At 43.9% G+C, this 20,038-nt stretch overlaps 1 protein-coding gene across 4 annotated transcripts; it reads right to left on the bottom strand.

The window, feature by feature from the left end:
- Window positions 1-1,425: 1,425 nt before the first annotated feature.
- Window positions 1,426-17,581, bottom strand: def8 (differentially expressed in FDCP 8 homolog). Of its 4 annotated transcripts, none has more exons than XM_061222389.1 (12): window positions 17,416-17,581; window positions 15,905-16,033; window positions 14,556-14,653; window positions 12,791-12,940; window positions 10,353-10,494; window positions 9,275-9,439; window positions 8,008-8,135; window positions 7,151-7,267; window positions 6,160-6,240; window positions 4,226-4,366; window positions 3,332-3,441; window positions 1,426-2,540 (listed from the first exon to the last, which is right to left on the bottom strand). In XM_061222389.1, exons 2-12 carry the CDS (start codon window positions 16,008-16,010, stop codon window positions 2,450-2,452), a joined length of 1,329 nt encoding a protein of 442 aa, XP_061078373.1. In that variant the 5' UTR covers window positions 16,011-16,033; window positions 17,416-17,581; the 3' UTR covers window positions 1,426-2,449. The 4 variants fall into 4 exon arrangements, with proteins under 4 accessions (XP_061078373.1, XP_061078371.1, XP_061078372.1 ...); XM_061222387.1 differs by having other exon boundaries at window positions 17,432-17,581; XM_061222388.1 differs by having other exon boundaries at window positions 7,151-7,264; window positions 17,432-17,581.
- Between the last annotated feature and the right edge of the window lie 2,457 nt (window positions 17,582-20,038).

Raw genomic sequence — 20,038 nt, 5'->3', positions numbered from 1 at the left:
TGAATTTCAAATGTTACTGTTGTTTACTTCCACATTAAATAGGCCTTCTTTTAACAAGCCAAGCGGCCATATAGCGAACGGACACGCTAGGCGTCATCATCTTATTTAAGGCAGGGATGCAGGAGAGCTGTTGTACCTGCTGATTTTTGTTCCAAACGATTACTTTCATTTTAGTTTTCTGATCGCTCTATTGATTACACTGGTTTACTCCTGTATTGGATCAGTGGAATCTTTCCGATACACCTTCAGTCTGTGACTGTAGCTGATGCTTATACAAATGACCTAGATGCAGTATGATTGAGCTAATTAAAGAATTAATAGCAGAGGTTGCCACAAAATTCTGAAATGGCCTCGCTGTGCACCCCTGCTTTAAGGGAAACATAGGATTTTTTCCCTTTAAGATATCCTCATGAATTTCTACCAGTTTAATCGTCATATTAAGATAAATATTTTTGTATCACACCGTCTTTGAAATGGTTTAAATAAGCAAATTAGGCACTTTACACAGGGGTTTGTGAATATAAGTTTATTTCTGTCTTTAAAATGAAAAAAATACTGCATACAGCTATTAAAAATTAAAAAATATTCACAATTCTGTAAATATCTGCAGAATACATCTGAGAATCAGTGTGTATCATTTTGAGAATGCACCTGCCCTGGAAGTTAGTTTAGATAATTGCTACTGAGTGAAGAAATGTCATTTTGAGAAAATGCCCGATAAAGAGAAGGCTTATGAATTCATATTTATTTCAAATATAACTTTTTGTGATGCAAGAATCTATTTAATCTCTTATGTCTCTACACAATTTAACACATGTACACATTTATTTTAAATTGCTGTGTCACATTTAAGGTTATTGAGCTGAGTTGGGACCAACTGGTGGGTGACACACACCCACGCCCAGGGTCATGTGTTTATAAGAACCAGTGTGTGTGGTTTATGAAACAAATAAATGAATTTAAAAAATGAACACATTTCAAGAAAAAATTTAACAAAGGGGTCCTTGGGTTATACTTTATATAAGTTTTACCATATTTCATCATTATAGAGGTGTTATATAGAGGAGGTAATATTCATATTTGATTAAACTGCAGCCCCTTAGCTAATGAGATTTTGGGAATCGGCTCATCTCCAATCACCAATAGTCATAGCTACAAAGGAAATGACCATATATGTTCAAGCTAAAACTACGGAGTAGAAAATTAGATTTCCAACAGTGGAAATTGATGAGTGGAACAAAAAATGCCATTTTGCCTGAAGGCATAGGGAATTATAGAATACCTTTGTGGGAAGCAGGTTGGGAGTTAGCTGGTTATGGCTTTACTTGGCCAGTAGGTGGCGGTCTTGAGTGATATGGGAATGCAGTGTTGCAAGAAAAACAAAAACACGACCTGCGAAATTATTCCCAAATCATTGCGAGACAGTTTCTGCGTTGTTCATTACTTTATTCATGCATTACTTATACATGATTACATTTATTACAGTGCAGTTACACGAAATAAAACATCACAAAAATAGTAAATTACTCAGAAACCGGGGGGGGGGGGGGGGGGTGTTGGCGAAGGCGAAGAGTCCATGCTGAAACAATACAGCAAACACAAATATTATTTTAAAACAAATAATATAACGTCAAAATACCCCCATCTTGTACGACAAGATTGCCTTGTCATCAGTCATCCTCAACTAATCAAACTATGCTTCCCCTGAGGGAGAATGCATATTGCACCAAATTTAAGCAGTTAAATGCAGCCAAAAGTCAACCAAAAAATGTCATGCATATTGTAAATACACTTATTTCTGACCACTGGTTTTGGCTATACATCCAATATTTAGAGTGGGGGAAAAATGTTATTTTTAAATCAAAAATGGCCACTGATGTTAGACTATTAAATGTCTTCCATCAAAATAAGCCACGCTCTAAAGGTTAATTAAGAATATGGCAATATTCAATACAGCCTTCATTTGAAAGTTTTACGCAATACATGGGTTATACAACTATACAAGTATGTTTTTGCAGTCCAATCTATCAGTTAAGGGTATCTTCAAGACTTGTGAGTCCAGCCATAGCAACCAAAAATGTCAGTCAAAGCTCACTGGTAAGGTAGTATACTTGGTTATAAGAACTGGGTTTGCACATGTGACTGTCATAAATATCTGACCCAGGAGACACTTAAGTGTTGTACAAGCTTCTATTGACAGAAGAGCCCAAAAGACTACCAAACATGATCGTTTAGTTACCCGTTTTTTTCCTTCCTGTGATCAGTGCTGGAACACTCTTCCTTCATATGCAGGGTCCACAGTATCGACTACTGCGGAGGTGCTCATGAACACAACTATGGTAGGTGAAAAGCTGTCCATGTTCATCTTACTGTAGCATAGGCTAAAAGCAAAAACACACCGTCCTCTTCTACGGACAGTCGCCGTAGTGAGGTGGGGAGGAGTCAGGGGTCAAGCCTCTTGAGGATTTTCCGGGTCGTGTTTGCGTTCTGTCATTCTTGTGCATCGTGGACACGTAGTGGAGTTGTCATAGTAACAGTCCCTAAAGAAATAACGTGGTGAAACAGTAGTGATTGTGAGGAAGAATCACTACACAATTACATTACATTACATCAGTAGCATTTGGCAGACGCTCTTATCCAGAGCGGGGAAAAAAAAAAATATATATAATTGCAATAACTCTGTAATTTGTCCTCTGCATTTGACCCATTCTAGTTACTTAGCAGCAGTGGGCAGCCACAGTGCAGCGCCCTCTTGGTCAAGGGCAATGGCAGGAGTACACCTAAACCAGGGGTGCACATCCGTTTCAGGATTTTGTGCCAACTTCTGGTCTTAATTATTTAACTGACTCAATCACATCTTATCTGATATGTGTATGAGTATCGGCTACTGCTGCAGACTGCAAGTGTATCCTAATTGTTTTACTATGCTCAATTTATAGAGCTGTGAGCAAATTTAAAAATAAGGCAATTGGCTGGAATTAAAACCGGTACACTCAGCAGCCCTCGAGGACCGGAGTTGTGCGCCCCTGACCAAACCTGACATGCATGCGTGTGAGTGTGGGAGGAGAGCTGGGGGCGACATGGCTCAGGCAGTAAGAGCAGTCATCTGGCAGTCGGAGGGTTGCCGGTTCGATCCCCCGCCCGGGCTGTGTCGAAGTGTCCCTGAGCAAGACACCTAACCCCTAAATGCTCCTGACGAGCTGGTTGGTGCCTTGCATGGCAGCCAATCGCCATCGGTGTGTGAATGGGTGAATGAGAAGCATCAATTGTACAGCGCTTTGGATGAAGGCGCTATATAAATGCCAACCATTTAGAGCACGCATGCACTGACCTGTGGAAAACAGCGGAACAGTCATGGCACACGGAGGTGTGGCTGTCGAAGGGGAAGAGCACGTCTCCTTCCTTACACAGCTCACACACAAAGCCCTTAGCCTGGCACCTCTGTGTGGAAGAGGACACATCATCACATTACATTACAGTCACTTATCCAGAGCAACGGACAACAAGGTGCATAACTATCACCAGGGACAGGTGCACGAGAGGAAAGGACAGCTCCAAGTGTTAGAAGTGACCACATGTATCTCTAACCCTGTTGATTCATCTGAGGAGAACAAACAAAAGCAGCAATAAAGCACTTGGCAAATGTAATGCAAGCATGAATAAAACGAGTATACCTAAGTGCAGTAGCTACGATGAACAGCTTGCATAGGACAAATCCAATAGTGGATTTCACTGTTGTGTTGTGTGCTTACAGACTATTCAGCAGACAAGGGCAGACACCAGCACTGTGCAGTCAGCTATATTTTTTGCCATTGGGGCAAAAAAAGGGTCATTTCACATTGTGATCTCATGCCTACATGTTTGCTAATCAATCTTTTTTTTCTGTTTGTTTTTTTTTGTTTTTTTTTTTGTTTAAAGAGCAGCCTCATATAAAAAAGGCAGCTCTGGCCAGCAGATTTGGTGCAGTCATAAGTGTGATTGTCTCTTGTGCAGGAGACCAGGGTTCAAGGCTCACCTGCTCCCTTTTTCCTCTTTGTTTCACTCACAAATACACAATAACTAATTATATTTTGCCTCTCAGTCCAGGGTTTTTTTGGGAAAGGCAATCTTAGCTGAAATAGGTCCATTGGAGCAACACTCAGTTTAGAGGGCAAGTAAAAGGTAAAAATAAATAAATAAATTTGCCATTGAGGGCAAAGCAATGCACGGAGCACTGCGTTCTCACCTCACAGTCCAGCTTGATGTGCTTGGCGAAGGTGGTGTGGATCTCCGTCAGGGAGCAGCTGAGCCGTCCGCTGGAGATGTCGATCAGGTCCTGCAGGGAGTACATGTCGTCGTTCTCCACAAAGTGCTGCCGGTCGTGCAGCTGTCGGGAGGGGAGAAGAGTGACAGCAGGGTTGGGTGGAGGAGACGCGTCTGTGCCCCCACCCTGCCCCAGGGTCCCACAGCGCTCACAGGCTGTCCCAGCACGCAGGGTACCAAAATTATAAACTAGTTAAAGGTACAATAGGTAAGATTTTTGTGTTAAAACATTGTTACAAGACCATTGCTGCAGTTTATGCAGTTGACGGGCCAGCACTCTGTACCAAAACATCGTATAGCTGTCCAATAATTCAAGCTCACTGGTTGAAAATTGGTTCCAATTGCCACAGCCAATGGCGTTTCAACGTCAGTGCATTCACAGGGAATGGGTGGGATAAACAGTGTTGTGGTTTGAGCGAGTTTTTGCTGCTATTCCTCTCTTGACCGTTAGAAGTCCGAAATTACCTATTGTTCCTTTAAATCTACTGTTACGTTAATATATCAATCATTAGTATACAGCAGCTGCATTTAAAACGCCATGCTATTTCTGGATGTACAAAGCAACATACACTCAGTGAGCTCTTTACTCGGTATTTATTAGACCTATTTTTTTGAATTATTAAGTCTTCTACTGCTGTCGCCTATCCACTGAGAGGTTTGATGCATTCAGAGATGCTCTTCTGCATACGACTCTTGTAATGTGTGGTTATTTGTGTTACTGTCACCTTCCTGTTAGCTTTGACCAGTCTGGCCCTTCTCCTCTGACCTCTCTCATTAACAACGTGTTTCTGCCTGCAGAACTGCTGCTCACTGGGTGTTGCACCATTGTCTGCAAACTCTAGAAATCCCAGGTGATCAGCAGTTTATGAGATATTCAAACCACCCTCTCAGGCACCAACAATCATTCCATGGTCAGAGTCACTTCGATCACATTCTTCCCCATTCTGACATTTGGTCTGAAAAACAGCTGAACTACATCTGTACTTATCCATTTAGTTGCTGCCACATGACTGGCTGCTCAGATATGTGCATTAACAAGCTGGTGTACAGGTCTAACTAATAGCTCACTGAGTGTATACTGTACAGTGACTGAGCCCCTGTAGTGCCCAGGTCATTCCTGCAGTGTCTGCCACGCATTACCATCCGTTTCCCTATGATGAGTCACCAGCAGGTGGCGCTCATGTAACAGTCTGAACCAAGCCAGCGTGACCCTCACAAGTCCTTGGGTTATCTAAAATGGTTGCAATTCCTTTCTCCTGCCCAGTGACTTGACTCACTGAAATCTTAAACGGCCTTTCTAAAACCTTATCAAATCATAAACAAAGCACCGTGAAGAGTCAGGTGCATTGTGATTTACATGAAACCTGAAATCGGGCCAGTATAAATAAAAAGTTTTGCATCTCTGATCATTAGTTCCAGGGCTCATTCAAACTCATTCAAACTGCTCATTCAAACCCCCCCCCCCCTTTTCCTTGCTCCTGACCACGACATGGATTGAGCTCCGCCATCTTTAAGGACATTCCAACCCGTTAAAATATTCCTTCTGGGAGCTAGTAGTAGAAGCTAGGAACTCCCAATCTTGCCTTTCAGCTACGACAGCATCAGCGCATCCTTTGCGGAAATGTTTTTTCAGAAAGCCTGCCGTATAAATGATCGACCTGTGGATCCACCATCCCCATCTTCCACGTCTGCAACTGACGTTTGAAGGGCAAGGACCATTCCATTTGCTCAACTCACATTCTCAGTTTCCCAGTCTTCGCTACCTTTACCTAGCCTCTTTTTCTAGCCTCTCCTGATGGGTGGAGCTCCAGGCAGAAAGAGGGTAAAGAGCCCCTGTCTCCCAGAAGCCACACTGACCTGGAGCAGCAGCCTAGCCTCCATGGCCTCCTTACAGGTGAGGAAGTACGGCTTCATCAGAAGTATGTCCTGACGCAGTTTCTGAAAGAGGATCCAGTAACTTTATTAAACATAAACAAAGACCACACCCTTACCTCCCCCCGGGCAATGTGCTCTCTGTAGAAGCTCACTGCATTTCACAAACACCTAATCCCACATTCCTTGGAAGCCACTTTCATAGTCAGAAAGGCTGACACAGGAACCTCCCAGCAGACTGAAAATGTTAAAGGCCCACCCACACATATTTCCAGCTTTTCATATCAACCTGGAGCTTTCCCTTTGTGTTCCACACTGATTCAAGTATGTATGAAGTATGGATATTTGAGTCTAACTGCCATTTTTCAAAGCTGTCTGTAAAACGATTTCCCAAGTGACATGACGTATGTTTTTGCATGATTATTGGACGACGTTGCCAAATGTTACCACAGACAGCGGACCATCGGAGATGGAGGTGGAGGGGTTAGGACCTTTTCTAAAAAACCTACGTCACTGCTCTTTGCAAAATAACTGCCTGTGTTAAAATGCTTTTGAAAATGTCAAAATGCTTTTCTTTCACACAAATCTCCCTTAGAATAATTCTCTTTCTGCCCATGTGCAGAGAGCCAGACGGTACCAAAAACCTATGCTGAGAATCGGATTAGCATGTGCACTGCAAAAAATGGCTGTCCTGTAAGAAGACTTTTTTTTCCTCAAGTAGAAAATATTAGCTTGTTTTAAGATACTGTTGACAATTGACAATTTTTCACCCCATTGGCAAATTTTGAAAGAAGTGTGTAGTCTGTAAGTTTGAAAGAACTTTCTCAGCTAAACTTAAATATAAGAATAAGATACTTGTTAAAGCTGTTATTTGAAGTATGTTATACTTGTTGAGGCTGTTATTTTTAAGTATGTTATTCTTGTTAAGGCTGTTATTTATTGACTCATTTTTTATCAGGAGAGTGGAGGCGCTCACCCGGATCTCCACCAGCTCTTCCACGAAGTTGAAGAGCAGCGGGTTGATCTCACGGAGCTTCAGCACGGGTCTGGACATCATCAGAGCCAGGTAACGCATGGAGGAGCGGCACACCTGCTGAGAAATGACAGTCACTCACCCGTGCATACATGTACCACAGCCTTCCCCTACATACACCCAACACCACACAGTACCTCAGTCACTCACCCGTGCATACATGTACCACAGCCTTCCCCGACACATACACCTAACGCCATACAGCACTGCACATTACAACCGCCTCTGTAAAAATACATATGAACCCTCTCTGACTGGCATCACATATACACACATCACTTCATATGAACATATAACCATCAGTCAGTCGCCTGCCACTGCATACACACAGTGCAGTCCGTAAGTATGTGGACAGCGTTTTGTTTTTTTTCGCTCTGTACTCCAGTGGTCTCCTAAAATTAGGTTCACCCAATATGGATGAAAAAGCCCTCAAACTAAAGCTGAAAGGCAACACTTTAACCACATAGTGATTGCTCCATTTACAACCTTTTGTTTGCAGGAATACAGAGCAAAAACAATAAAAGTGTCATTGTCCAAATACTTAGACTGCACTGTACATCACAGGCAGCCCCAATCATCATAAACTACAGTAGATTCACACATTATAACCACCCACCTCAGTAAATATACAAATGAAAGCTGAACGCGGTCTGTACACATTCTCAGCCTCAAGTCCTCATCACACAAAGTTAGCCTATTACCGCACCCTTATGGATTTCCACAGCTAATCAGCGGAAACTGCGTGCACATTTACCAGCAGGAAATGAGAAGCGCTTTGAGTGAGCAGGGGGGCGCCTGACCTTCCTGGGCTCAAACTCCCAGTTGTGGATGACACGCGCTGGCACGACCGCAGTGTCGTTCCAGTGGCAGCTACTGCAGTAGTACTGTCCCGTGTAGTCACACTGCCTGGCCTCACTGGGAACGCCTCCTGGAGCCAACACACACACAGACACACCACGCGCAACACACACACGCAACACACATCTGTCAACACCAGCCGTTATCCGTACACGGGCAAAACAGCATAACCATAAACGTACCTGCCGCTGAATTTACTGAAAGCAAGCGAGACAAACATGGAATTATCATCTCATCACTGTATTCAAATCATAAAACTGGGACCCGCAAGGTCGGTGATTCGATCCCTGGTGTAGCCACAATAATAGCCGCACAGCAGTTCACGAAGCCCTTCAGCAAGGCCCTTAACCCTGCATTGCTCCAGGGGAGGATTGTCTCCTGCGTAGTCTAATCAACTGTACATTGCTCTGGATAAGAGCGTCTGCCAAATAGCATTAATGTAATGTAATAAAACTGGAGAAAGCTAGAAATGATCAATTTTCCTCATGTATTGTACTCCTGGCCGGTTTGGAGGAACAGTATGTCAGCAGGAGAGCCTGTTTTCTGTAAGAGGCTACTGAAGCCTGAGAGAAACGGACCCCGGCTACAATCTACAAGGGGACGTCAGTGGGTGTGCAGGAGAAGGGAACATAGTGCATTGTGGGACATCGTGGGACATTGTGGGGAAAGGAAGGGCAGTGTCGGCCTACGACCTGTACGGGGTCCTTCCGCATAACGACTTATCGTGACGTATCGCACGTTGATTGTTGGAAACGTTTGAATGACATTCAAAACTTAGCTGCTTAGCTTCTGCCAACAGTCCGGTTCCTGTTTCAGCAATGGAAATGCAACTATTTCGTCATAACTGAGGCACAACCTGTTCTTTCTATTGTGTGTTTTATACACACATATAGTTTCAACAGACTCTGCAACACCCACACACAGAAATCTGTGCATTATACAAATACAAAAACTAATGGTCAAGTTTGCACATTTATAGATATAAATGGCAGAGCCAGTGTCATGTTTCGTACATTGCTAACCAGGAATGGACCCTCAGTGCCTGATCACTACAGCAATCAAAATGTGACACGTCACGATACGTCACGATACGTCACGATACGTCACGACAACAGAGACGTGCCAGGACCCCGAGCAGGTCGTGGAGTGACAGTGGTACTCGTTTGAGCGCAGAGAGGAGTCGAAGGACAGGGTTAAATAAGCACTCACTCAGTGACACAGGCGTCCGACATTCTGCACACCTGTAATCCTGTCTGTCCAGCCCGATCTCGGGGCAGATATTCAGCTCATACTCAGACTGGTGGCTGACCTTTGACCTCACACACGGCTTCGTGATGAGGTTCATGCATTTGCTATGACAACGGTAGTAACAACCTTGAAGGGGGGGGTGGGGGTGGGGGTTGGGGGAAGAAAAAAAAAAGAAAAAAAAGAAGTTTCCATTGTTAAGATGTCAAATCATACAAGATACAAATACATATGCAGTCGTTAGCACTCCAGTTTATAATTAATTTGCTAATAATTCGGGGCAGTTTTCACTCCGTAAACTATCAAGAAAGATTAAACCTTTGAGCCCTATTACAAACAAGTGAAAATATGATGACACTGGAGGCTAGAATTGCCCGGCAACAGCTGGTTTGGCTGAGAATGAGACATCAGCCAATTGGGCGATGGTTTTAAATGCAGTTCCCGTTGCTTGGTGACGCTTTCTCTTCCTCATTTATTTTAATCAGTGCTCAGATTCTGCCGTGAGGAGGGGAGATGAAAACTCCTCAGCTTGTGGGAAGTGGCTCCTACATGAAGGGCACAGGACCTTGGGAAAATATCTACTTGTACATCAACAATCGGCAAATCATAATAGTGGAGAGTGTTTCAGATTTATTGATCATGCCTTACAAAAACGGCCGATATTTCTATCCTAGGAACGCTCACAGGCTATGGTTGCTCAGACTACATGAGCCTTGCAATAAAATCAAGTGAGTCTGATATTCTCACTTAAGACTGGATCAGGAGAGCTGCAGTCAAATCTCTGGCCATCTCTTATGACAGGACCGTTGGAGGGAGGGCGTGTGCAGGGATCTCACAAAGACTGGGGATATTCTTTAGTTTTTAAAATGGCAAAATCATCACTGTCGTGTATGCTAGGCACTAAACCAGGTTACAGTTAGGCGATATACGATTGGCCGATGCATATCGCTATATTGCCACCAACATTATCCATTGGCTTCTCCCACTTGGTGCATTCTCAGTTGAAGGACTGAGAGAGCCAGGGGTAGTGGTCAGGTCTCACCTGTGCAGGTGTACCAGGTCTGGATCAGGCCCCAGATGATGGTGCTGCACTTGTCACAGGTCTGCTTCACGCTCTTGCTCTTCTCCTTGGAGAATCGGTGCTCCAGGAGGACTCTCAGGTTGGGCTCATCCTCCTCTGGGTCCTGGAGAGAGACCACAGAGACACTGCTTTCCTCACACGTGTGGACAACACGATTTGAAAAGATAATTATGCTTGGCTTCCTTGGTCAGCAGTGAGATGTACAACCAGCAATACCGAAGTCACAACATAAAGATGTACATTTCCTCTTTTCAAATGTATTAACATTTGACTGATGTAACGCATATATTGTATGTAACCATTATATATACATATATTTATAAACATATATATGAATTATATATACATGAATGATATATACATACACATGAGAACAAACATGTCACAGGGATATGCATTTCAAGTTCACCACTTGCAAAAGCACTGATAAATTGACCCATCCTCCTATAGTAGGCAGAACCTTGTTGCTTTCGGGACAATAAAGCTAAATTAAAACACTACCCCAGCAGGACTACAGAGGGTAACCACTGAAGATGCAAACCACTGAAGAACAGAATAAAATACTTTCTATCACAATATTTGTTTTCTTGCTTCTAATGTAACAACACATTAAAAAATGTGTAATTAAACAATAGGGCTTTAGTGTTTAATTTAGGGAAGTAATGATGCAGCCCACAAGTTTCAAATGTCACTTTCGATATGTTGAAACCTCCCGAGGGGATGCAATTGCAACACTGTGACAGAGGAAGCAGACAAAAAAAATCCCTTTGGGCGATGTACTGTTGTGACAATTTGGTGACATCTTTATAATTAAGTTTATTTCACGAAAATGTGCTTGAAGATGGCAGTTTGGAAAAGTGGGATTTAAAGGACCACACATATTTTTTGAGCTTTTAATTTTGGGAGAGGTGTGCATATTTTAGGGGTCCAACTGCTATTTTTCTAATCATTTGTAAAACTATTTCCCACGTGATATGACATGTTTTTGCATAATCATCAGATGCTGTTTTTTTTTTTTCTCCAAGCCTTTCTTCACATTTTTCCCTTTTTCTCCCAATTAGGTAGGCAATTGTACCCTATCTAATCCAATTAGTGTTAGCTGGGGAGACACCGCTTACGACCCTGTCCCATCGGCGGCCCAGTGGGAGAACAACACGCCTTCTTCAAGCCGTCTTATCTCACAGCCTGCGACTGTAATTCTGAGGCACACCGGGGTGCATGCATGCGGTGATCCTACTAGTCCCTGCTGAGTCCCTCCCTCGGAGCAGAGAGCCAATTATGCCGCACCATAAGAGCCGGCCAAACTCAGGAACGGGAATCGAACCCCGGTCCTCGGTGTGCAACTGTAACAAACTGATGCCCGCAATCAGACGATGTTGATAAATGTTAGCACAGAGAGCTGACCACAGGAGCCGGAGGGGGGGGGGGGGGTTCAAAAAACCCATCTGTGGGCATTTTAGATACTAAAACCAGGAAGAGAAAGCGGATACGTGTGGGCCATAAGAGTGGCTGGGTGTAATGTTGTGAGTGTGCGCTGGGTGTAGTGTTGTGAGAGTGTACTGGGTGTAATGTTGTGAGAGTGTGCTGTGTGTAGTGTTGTGAGAGTGTGCTGGGTCAGGCTGGGTGTAATGTTGTGAGAGTGTGCTGTGTGTAGTGTTGTGAGAGTGTGCTGGGTGTAATGTTGTGAGTGTGTGCTGGGTCAGGCTGGGTGTAATGTTGTGAGTGTGTGCTGGGTCAGGCTGTGTGTAATGTTGTGAGAGTGTGCTGGGTCAGGCTGGGTGTAGTGTTGTGAGAGTGTGCTGGGTCAGGCTGTGTGTAATGTTGTGAGTGTGTGCTGGGTCAGGCTGTGTGTAATGTTGTGAGTGTGTGCTGGGTCAGGCTGGGTGTAGTGTTGTGAGAGTGTGCTGGGTCAGGCTGTGTGTAATGTTGTGAGTGTGTGCTGGGTCAGGCTGTGTGTAATGTTGTGAGTGTGTGCTGGGTCAGGCTGGGTGTAATGTTGTGAGTGTGTGCTGGGTCAGGCTGGGTGTAATGTTGTGAGAGTGTGCTGGGTGTAGTGTTGTGAGAGTGTGCTGGGTCAGGCTGTGTGTAATGTTGTGAGTGTGTGCTGGGTGTAGTGTTGTGAGTGTGCTGGGTCAGGCTGGGTGTAATGTTGTGAGTGTGTGCTGGGTCAGGCTGGATGTAGTGTTGTGAGAGTGTGCTGGGTCAGGCTGGGTGTAATGTTGTGAGTGTGCTGGGTCAGGCTGGGTGTAATGTTGTGAGAGTGTGCTGGGTCAGGCTGGATGTAGTGTTGTGAGAGTGTGCTGGGTCAGGCTGGGTGTAATGTTGTGAGTGTGTGCTGGGTCAGGCTGGGTGTAATGTTGTGAGAGTACGACCCAGCGCACAGCCCCACCCCACCACACCTCCAGCTCCTGCAGCTTCAGCCGAAGGTGGATGAGTTTGACCACGGTGTCCTTCTGTCGCTCAGAGTGCTCGGGCAGCTCCAGGATCAGCCGCTTGCACTCCTCGATGGCCAGCTTCAGCTGCTCGATGTCGGAGGCCACGAAGGAACCCTGAGACAAGCGAAGACACGGCGTGATTTCACGCGTCAGGACCAATTACAAACTACAGTTCTGTAGCTGACGCTTTTATCCAAAGCGACTGACAGTGGACGAGACTAAGCAGGGGCCAATCCTCCCTGGAGCAACGTGGGGTTAAGGGTCTTGCTTAAGGGCCCAACAGCCGTGCGGACCTTATCGTGGCTACACCAGGACTTGAACCACCGACATTCCAGATCCCATTCATGCACCTTAGCCACTAGACTACAGGCTGCCCCAGCCAATCGCCTCTGTACATCCACCTGACAAAAACTACAAACCAAAAAATTAATTTTAATGAAAAACTAATTAAGCTCATTAAAAAATCTGTTGGTGTTTTCACTTCCCCACCTATCATTGCACAATTTTTCCATTCCAAATCCATTTGTGTGTGAAGCGTATCTTGACGTTTTCCACACTGCTTTCCTGAACGCTCGTTTGACGAGCATATGCATGGTCTCATGACTCACCCTGCTGACCAGTTAATCAGTTACTCTGCACGTTATTGTTCAAACAGGTGCCCTGTGAGAGGCCCATCAACTGTGCATTCATATTTAATCATTATATTCATCTTTAATTATATTGAAAAATGGAATGTTTGAACAGGGTCAAGACATCCAACTTACAAACACCACCTTTGCATGTTACAAATGCCACAGGAAGGCTTTTGCCAGAAATACACCTTAATAAGCACACATTTTGACATGACTGGGACCCACAAGGTCGGTGGTTCAATCCCCAGTGTAGACACAATAAGATCCGCACAGCCCTTGGGCCCTTGAGCAAGGCCTTTAACCCTGCATTGCTCCAGGGGAGGATTGTCTCCTGCTTAGTCTAATCAACTGTAAGTCGCTCTGGATAAGAGTGTCTGCCAAATGCCATTGATGTAATGTAATGTTATGTAATGGCGGAAAAGAATGTTAGCAAAGGGGCTGGGGATCACTGGAGCACACATACAGAAGATAATTTGCTAAATGCCTTTAATATAATGTAATGGGTTAATCTGCACTTCATAGTACGTCACTCTGGATAAGAGCGTCTGGTAAACATCTTTATTGTTTAAGTTACAGTCCAGTAACTCAACCTCAAGAGCTGCTGTAATGCCCCCATAAAACAATACTGGCACAGTTTAAAACTGAAATTTACCCCCAATATACCCACACCTTTATCTGAGAGGTCTTGCAGTGGATATGACAGAGAAACAGACACACAAACACAGACAGACAGAACACAGACAGAGACAGACACACACAAACAGACAGACAGACAGACACTCGGACAGACAGACAGAGACAGACAGACACACACGGACAGACACACAGACAGACAGACAGACAGACACACAAACAGAGACAGACAGAATACAGACAGAGACAGACACACACAAACAGACAGACAGACACTCGGACAGACAGACAGACAGACAGACAGACAGACAGACAGACAGACAGACAGACAGACAGACAGACAGACAGAGACACAGACAGACACAGACGGACAGACACACAGACACACAGACAGACAAACAGACACACACAGACGGACAGATAGACAGACACAAAGACAGGGCTCCTTGGCCCAACGCTCCTACCACAGGCCGAGAAAAGTGGTCCTCTGCTAGGCCCAGGTCCATAGTGCGGTCCACGGTCTGAGTTTTGGCTTCGGTGGAGAACAGCTCAGGCCTCACCTCTGCAGAGGAAGAGTCAGCACACTGATCACACGGCCATCACAAGTCAGCTCAGCAGGGCTTTCTAATCTGCACAAATCAGCACAGCCTCTCCCACAGAGCAAACCTGCCTTTCCCCCCCCACACCGTGTGGTGCAACTTTACAGCCTTTTCAGCCCCCAGAAACGCTGAATATTGAACAAGCTAACGATAACTTCAGAAACATCAATAATGAGTGACAACACTCAAAGCAACACTGTGTGTGTGTGTGTGTGTGTGTGAGAGAGAGAGAGAGAGAGAGAGAAACAGCCACACATATGCTGGCTACAGTTCCAACAACAACTGCACTGTGCATCCATAATAGAATCAGGTTCCTTCATTCAATCGTTTTCATACACATTCTAGAATGTTAGGCTAGATTACATTACATTACAGAATGGTCAAGCTTAAAAGCCAGAAAAATAGACTGCTCAGTCAGGAACAGAAACACCCGGTAGACTAGAAAAGAGAAGAAGAAAAACGGCATTCTCAAGGATCACGTCAAACCAAATCTGTGTCTACAGGAAACAACATGAAAAGGAGCTGAACCTTTGTTTTCACCTCTGCTTGCACAGGCTAGTGCGTGATATTAAAAAAACACTTGATCACTAGAGCATTAAAACACTCAAAATAGTACTACTGTGCTTACTTGATTGTCCTCTCAAAGCTCAAAACAGACTACAAACACACACACACACACATCAATCAGGTACCTGCATACACCTCGCAGCACAACATGGTGTACAGTTAAATCTAAGTAAATCTCGCCAGAAGAGATAAGAAGAGAACAGAAGTAGGTGCTGTCGTCGTTATCGCTGCTGCTACCGAGTGCTCCAGAGAATTACACACTGCCTTTCAGCTCAAGTGTAAGCACAACACGCAATCCCACGGGAGACAGAGCAGTCAAATAACAAGCCTGATGTTGAAGGAAGTGGTTCACCACAGCTAACCTTCCTGTTTCACTTGTGAAGAATGCCTGATGCCCAGTTATGATCGATGAGTCACTCTTTAATGAAGCAGCTCTAAGCACAACCCAGTCCGCTTCTAATGTTATGCAACAAACAAATTAATCATATAGATGTCGATTAAAGCATAACTTAAAGCTCTATACATCAGTCTGCGTGTTGCAGGTTAACAAGGTACATTCAATTATGCAGTGCGGTTATCACTGCCTTGGGGTAAATTAACAGATTTGTACCTATTCATAGCCAGGGCAGATTTTGTCCGGCACTCACCATGTTGGGGGGCATGTTTGTCCTCCCTGGCACCCTCCTCCTCGCCTCTATTGAAGGGGTTGACGTGGCATTGCCGAAAACGGGCAAGTCGCTCATCATATTCCATCTCATCAGCTACACACACAAGCGCTGTAAGGACATCCACACAACGAGTGAGCTCCAACTCAAGAGTATGTAGTTGAACAGGGGCAGAGCTAACGCTGGGATTTTATTTCTGATTCAATCAATAAAAGCTATTCATAGGTTATGGAATTTGAGACTGACCATGGAGCACGGACAACTCCTTTCATCGAGTAAATAGAATCGTTTTTAACACAGAACTGCGTTATGTACTCTGTCCTCAGGTTAATATGGGGTGCGTCCGCCCCAATACTCCGAAAGATGCATCATCCTTTCCTCCACTCATCTCCTCCCCCCATACTTCCACATATGAGAATGAGATGAAAGGAGGATAGCTACATATTTTTTCTCTGAGTATTGGGACGCACCCATGGATTTGTAAATCACTGAAAGGGTCAACACTAAAGAATCATCGGTGTGAATTCTTCTGCACACGTATGACGATCGGCTAGAACGGTCTTAAGTCGAACTGCTTTGCTAAACCTGTTCCAGGAGATATAAAGTTACTGTCCGGCGAATTTTGCACACCGATTGTACTAACAGCAGCTCAACGAGATCTCTGACTGTTCAATGGGGTGTGCTTTGTTATGGTTCGAGTGAAATCTCCAGCAAACAGGGCTGGGCAGCCCTGGCCTAATCTGTGCAGCAACAGATCCAAAAAAACAACACAACCTAACTCGATCAAAGTGAACCCGTTACTGCCCCCAAGTGGGACCTAGGCTATCGCTTCATCGCAACTACTTCCAAAATATTCGTCAGATGCATTTTCAGAACATCAGAATACGAGCCGTTTCTTTCAGACATTACCGCAGACTGGACAAGCTAGGGAACTGAAAAGTGATATTTAAGAGGGGACCATTTAAGCATGACACTGTCACATAAGACAAACTGTCAACGTGATTTATCAAGCCATCTAGCTAACGTCAGGTCAAATTAATTAGTAAAGCTATGTTATTGTAGCTAAATAAATGGGTCCATAAGCTACCGAATTCAGACGACCTAACGTTAGCTTGGCTACAATAACAAAGCCCTGTGTTCGTTTCTGACCGTATATTTACGTTAGCCAGGGCAGATACTTTAGCTAAACTAGCTAACGTTAGCTAAATGGCTACTGGCTGTGTCACGGGTTGTTTGATGAAATTCACATTATTGTAAGTGACATTAGATGGGCACTCGTTTTACAACTTATTCATCGATTAACCTGTTACTGTGGCTTAGGTTATCTAGGCTAGCTGTTCGTTTCTAGCGTTATTCGACTCTGGTTTTGCAAAATATATAATCATGATGTTACGCAAACATCTGGAGATGAAACACCACAAACGTTAGCTAGCTGGCTGCCCAGCGTTAGCTAGCTAGCTGCCTATAGTCAGCAAACAGTCTTAGTTACTTACCCCCATTTTCACTCACCCATTAGCCAAGCAGCACTCTATCCCTGGGAAACATTTGCAGATCCCCTCAAGGTGCAATAATTTTGCTAGAAAGATTTGAATTAATATATATGGCGGGCGCTTGTATTTTCTGTAAAAGCCTACATATTAATGCAAGTCTATCTCTATGGTGGACATCATCGTTGTTGTACTATTGGTAAGTGCTGGCCTCTAGTGTCCATTTAGGGGATAGTCATTCGTCAATTTCTATTCAATTCGTAACTGAGCTGTTGTTGGGTTTTGATGTGGTGACCAACTGCCCAGGAACAGACTCAGGAACCCCAAGATATGAGACGGCAGGTCCAATCAGTGACAGTTCATTTACCAGTGTACACAGGGAGAGCTGCTCAAGGGCAGAAAGAAACATCATGATACATCTGTCTTTGTTGTACGTCGCTCTGGATAAGAGCATCTGCCAAATGCCATTAATGTAAAGTAATGTCTTTATTGACAATCCTTTATAGTCACTCCCATTAGAATATAGTGTTGTATAATCTCATACATTTACTTGTGTGATAGTCAACTGAGAAAGTTCAGTAGCCGACTACCAGTGGTCATATAGAGTTCAAATGAAACTTTGAAGTGGGTTTGGATTGGAGGAGAATATGAACATTGCAAATATGCAATGCATGCATGCCGAACCTTTGGATGAATTAACCATAGTGCCTTTGAAGCAGGAGAAACACAGCTTTTGGCTGTAATTGACCAAATCTAGTCTTGTGATAAAACACAAATATCCCTTATTGTCATTAAAGGATGTTTATATGTCTAAGCCATCAGCCCTGAGGCCCTGAAACATGAATATTTGCCCAGATCATGTTTTCTGTGCTGTATATCTGTCAAGAACTGGTTGGTGCCTTGCATGGCAGCCAAATGGTATGCAAATGTGTGTGTGAATGGTTGAATGAGAAGCATCAATTGTATTTTAATAATGGTGTTCTTTTTTATGTAAATCATGAAAAAATCTGTAAATCTTTTTTTATTAGTATCATGAAAAGCGCTCTATAAATAAAATGTATTATTATTACTATTATTATACAGGGCAGATTGGCTAATAATAGTTGTGTGACACACGAGTGCAAATGTAAAAGACAATGAGCCGGTTTCATGGACACATATTAACCTTAGTCCTGGACAAAATTTTTATAGATATTTTTTGGATGGAGAATCTCCATTAAAATTAAAATTTAGACGAGGACAAGGCCGTCTGTGAAACCGGCCCATGGTCATTTTGCTCTGGCCAATTATCAGCATTGAACTCATATAGGAGCACAGGGGTTGAATGTATCAGAGTGCCAACTGCGCTTCCGGCCCAGTCTTTTACGTTTTATTTTTCAGTGCTAGAAACTCCTGGCACTCCACTGAGTAGGTATTCGGACTGCCTTCATGGGAGACAGAGACTATTATTGAGTAGATATGTATTTCTTAAAATAGAACTTAAATGTGTGTGTTTAAAAGAAAACTTTCAAGTGACAAAAACTTCCTGCCTGTTGATTTATATGTTGGAACGTGGTACTGCACCATTTCCTGTTTTCCTTCCTCCCGTGTTGCCGAGGAACAAGAGAGCTGATTGCATTAGATTATTAACCTCTTCAGTCCCGGTGAATTGAATGACTAGAGAAAATTCTGAATTTGAGTAACAGTGCAGCTGGTGTGATTTATTCAGATTAATTAGGTATCTAAGCTCCAAAATGGGGCAGCCTGTAACCTAGCACAATAAGATCCATGCAGCTGTTGGGCCCCTGAGTGCAGCCAACTGTAATGTAATGCGATTGCTGACTCAGTACTGTGACACTGGACCGGTTGAGGCCAGAGTCCTTGGGGATGAATCAGCGCATGAGACACTATTCCTACCACAGTGTTCATCCGGATTCATTAGATCCAGAAGAATACCTACCCAGACTGTCTCACCAACACAATGTGCCTCGTTTGTCCGCACAATCGCCCATGTCCTCTATTTTGGGCTTTTCGGCTTCCTCCTACCGGATCATCTCCAGTAGCGTGGCTCCATGCAGGGCTGAGCTCATTCCCCAGTCATAAAGTTCCCTGCTCTTATGTACCAATTAATTATTAAAACGGAGTGTTTTACAACAAGATGGCCTCCCATTAATTACGCATGTCCAGAGTGTTGCACTATCCCGAGCTCAATTAACTTTGAGTGTCTGGAGTACTTGTGTCTCTGAGCAATAATGAATAATGTATCATAATACCATCAGCACAATCCTTTAAAGGGCCTCCTCATAGTAATGGTCATCGAACATCAGTGAGTAATGTGTGCACACGTGGATTAGCTAGCAAGAAGCGAGCCAAAAATAAAATCCTAAATGATTTTGCAGCTACAGTAAATTCTAACAGATCAACATTTATATCCATTGCAAAGATAAACACATACTGCTTTGAGTCATCTATATAAGCCAGTGAAAAGATACTTCTGTGCCCCACAAAGAGAGGCACTGTACAGAGAGCTAGAGGCATCTTACCCGAGGCATTTGTGGGCAATCATCTGAAATTAGTCAGCACTAGAGCTATAGCCGGTCAGTGTCTTGACTGGTATAAAGCCTGCTTTGTTCAGGGATATTTTCTTTTG

Source organism: Conger conger, chromosome 15 (genome assembly GCF_963514075.1).
Source record: "Conger conger chromosome 15, fConCon1.1, whole genome shotgun sequence".
NCBI classification, from domain to species: domain Eukaryota; kingdom Metazoa; phylum Chordata; class Actinopteri; order Anguilliformes; family Congridae; genus Conger; species Conger conger.
This window is presented reverse-complemented; position numbering and strand designations above follow the sequence as displayed.

Coding starts and splice junctions, on each gene's coding strand:
- def8 (XM_061222387.1), bottom strand. Junction 14,654..15,904: donor CAAACATGCCCCCCAACATG/GTGAGTGCCGGA, acceptor CTTCCTCTGCAG/AGGTGAGGCCTGAGCTGTTC. Junction 7,268..8,007: donor GGGAGTTTGAGCCCAGGAAG/GTCAGGCGCCCC, acceptor GTCATTTCTCAG/CAGGTGTGCCGCTCCTCCAT.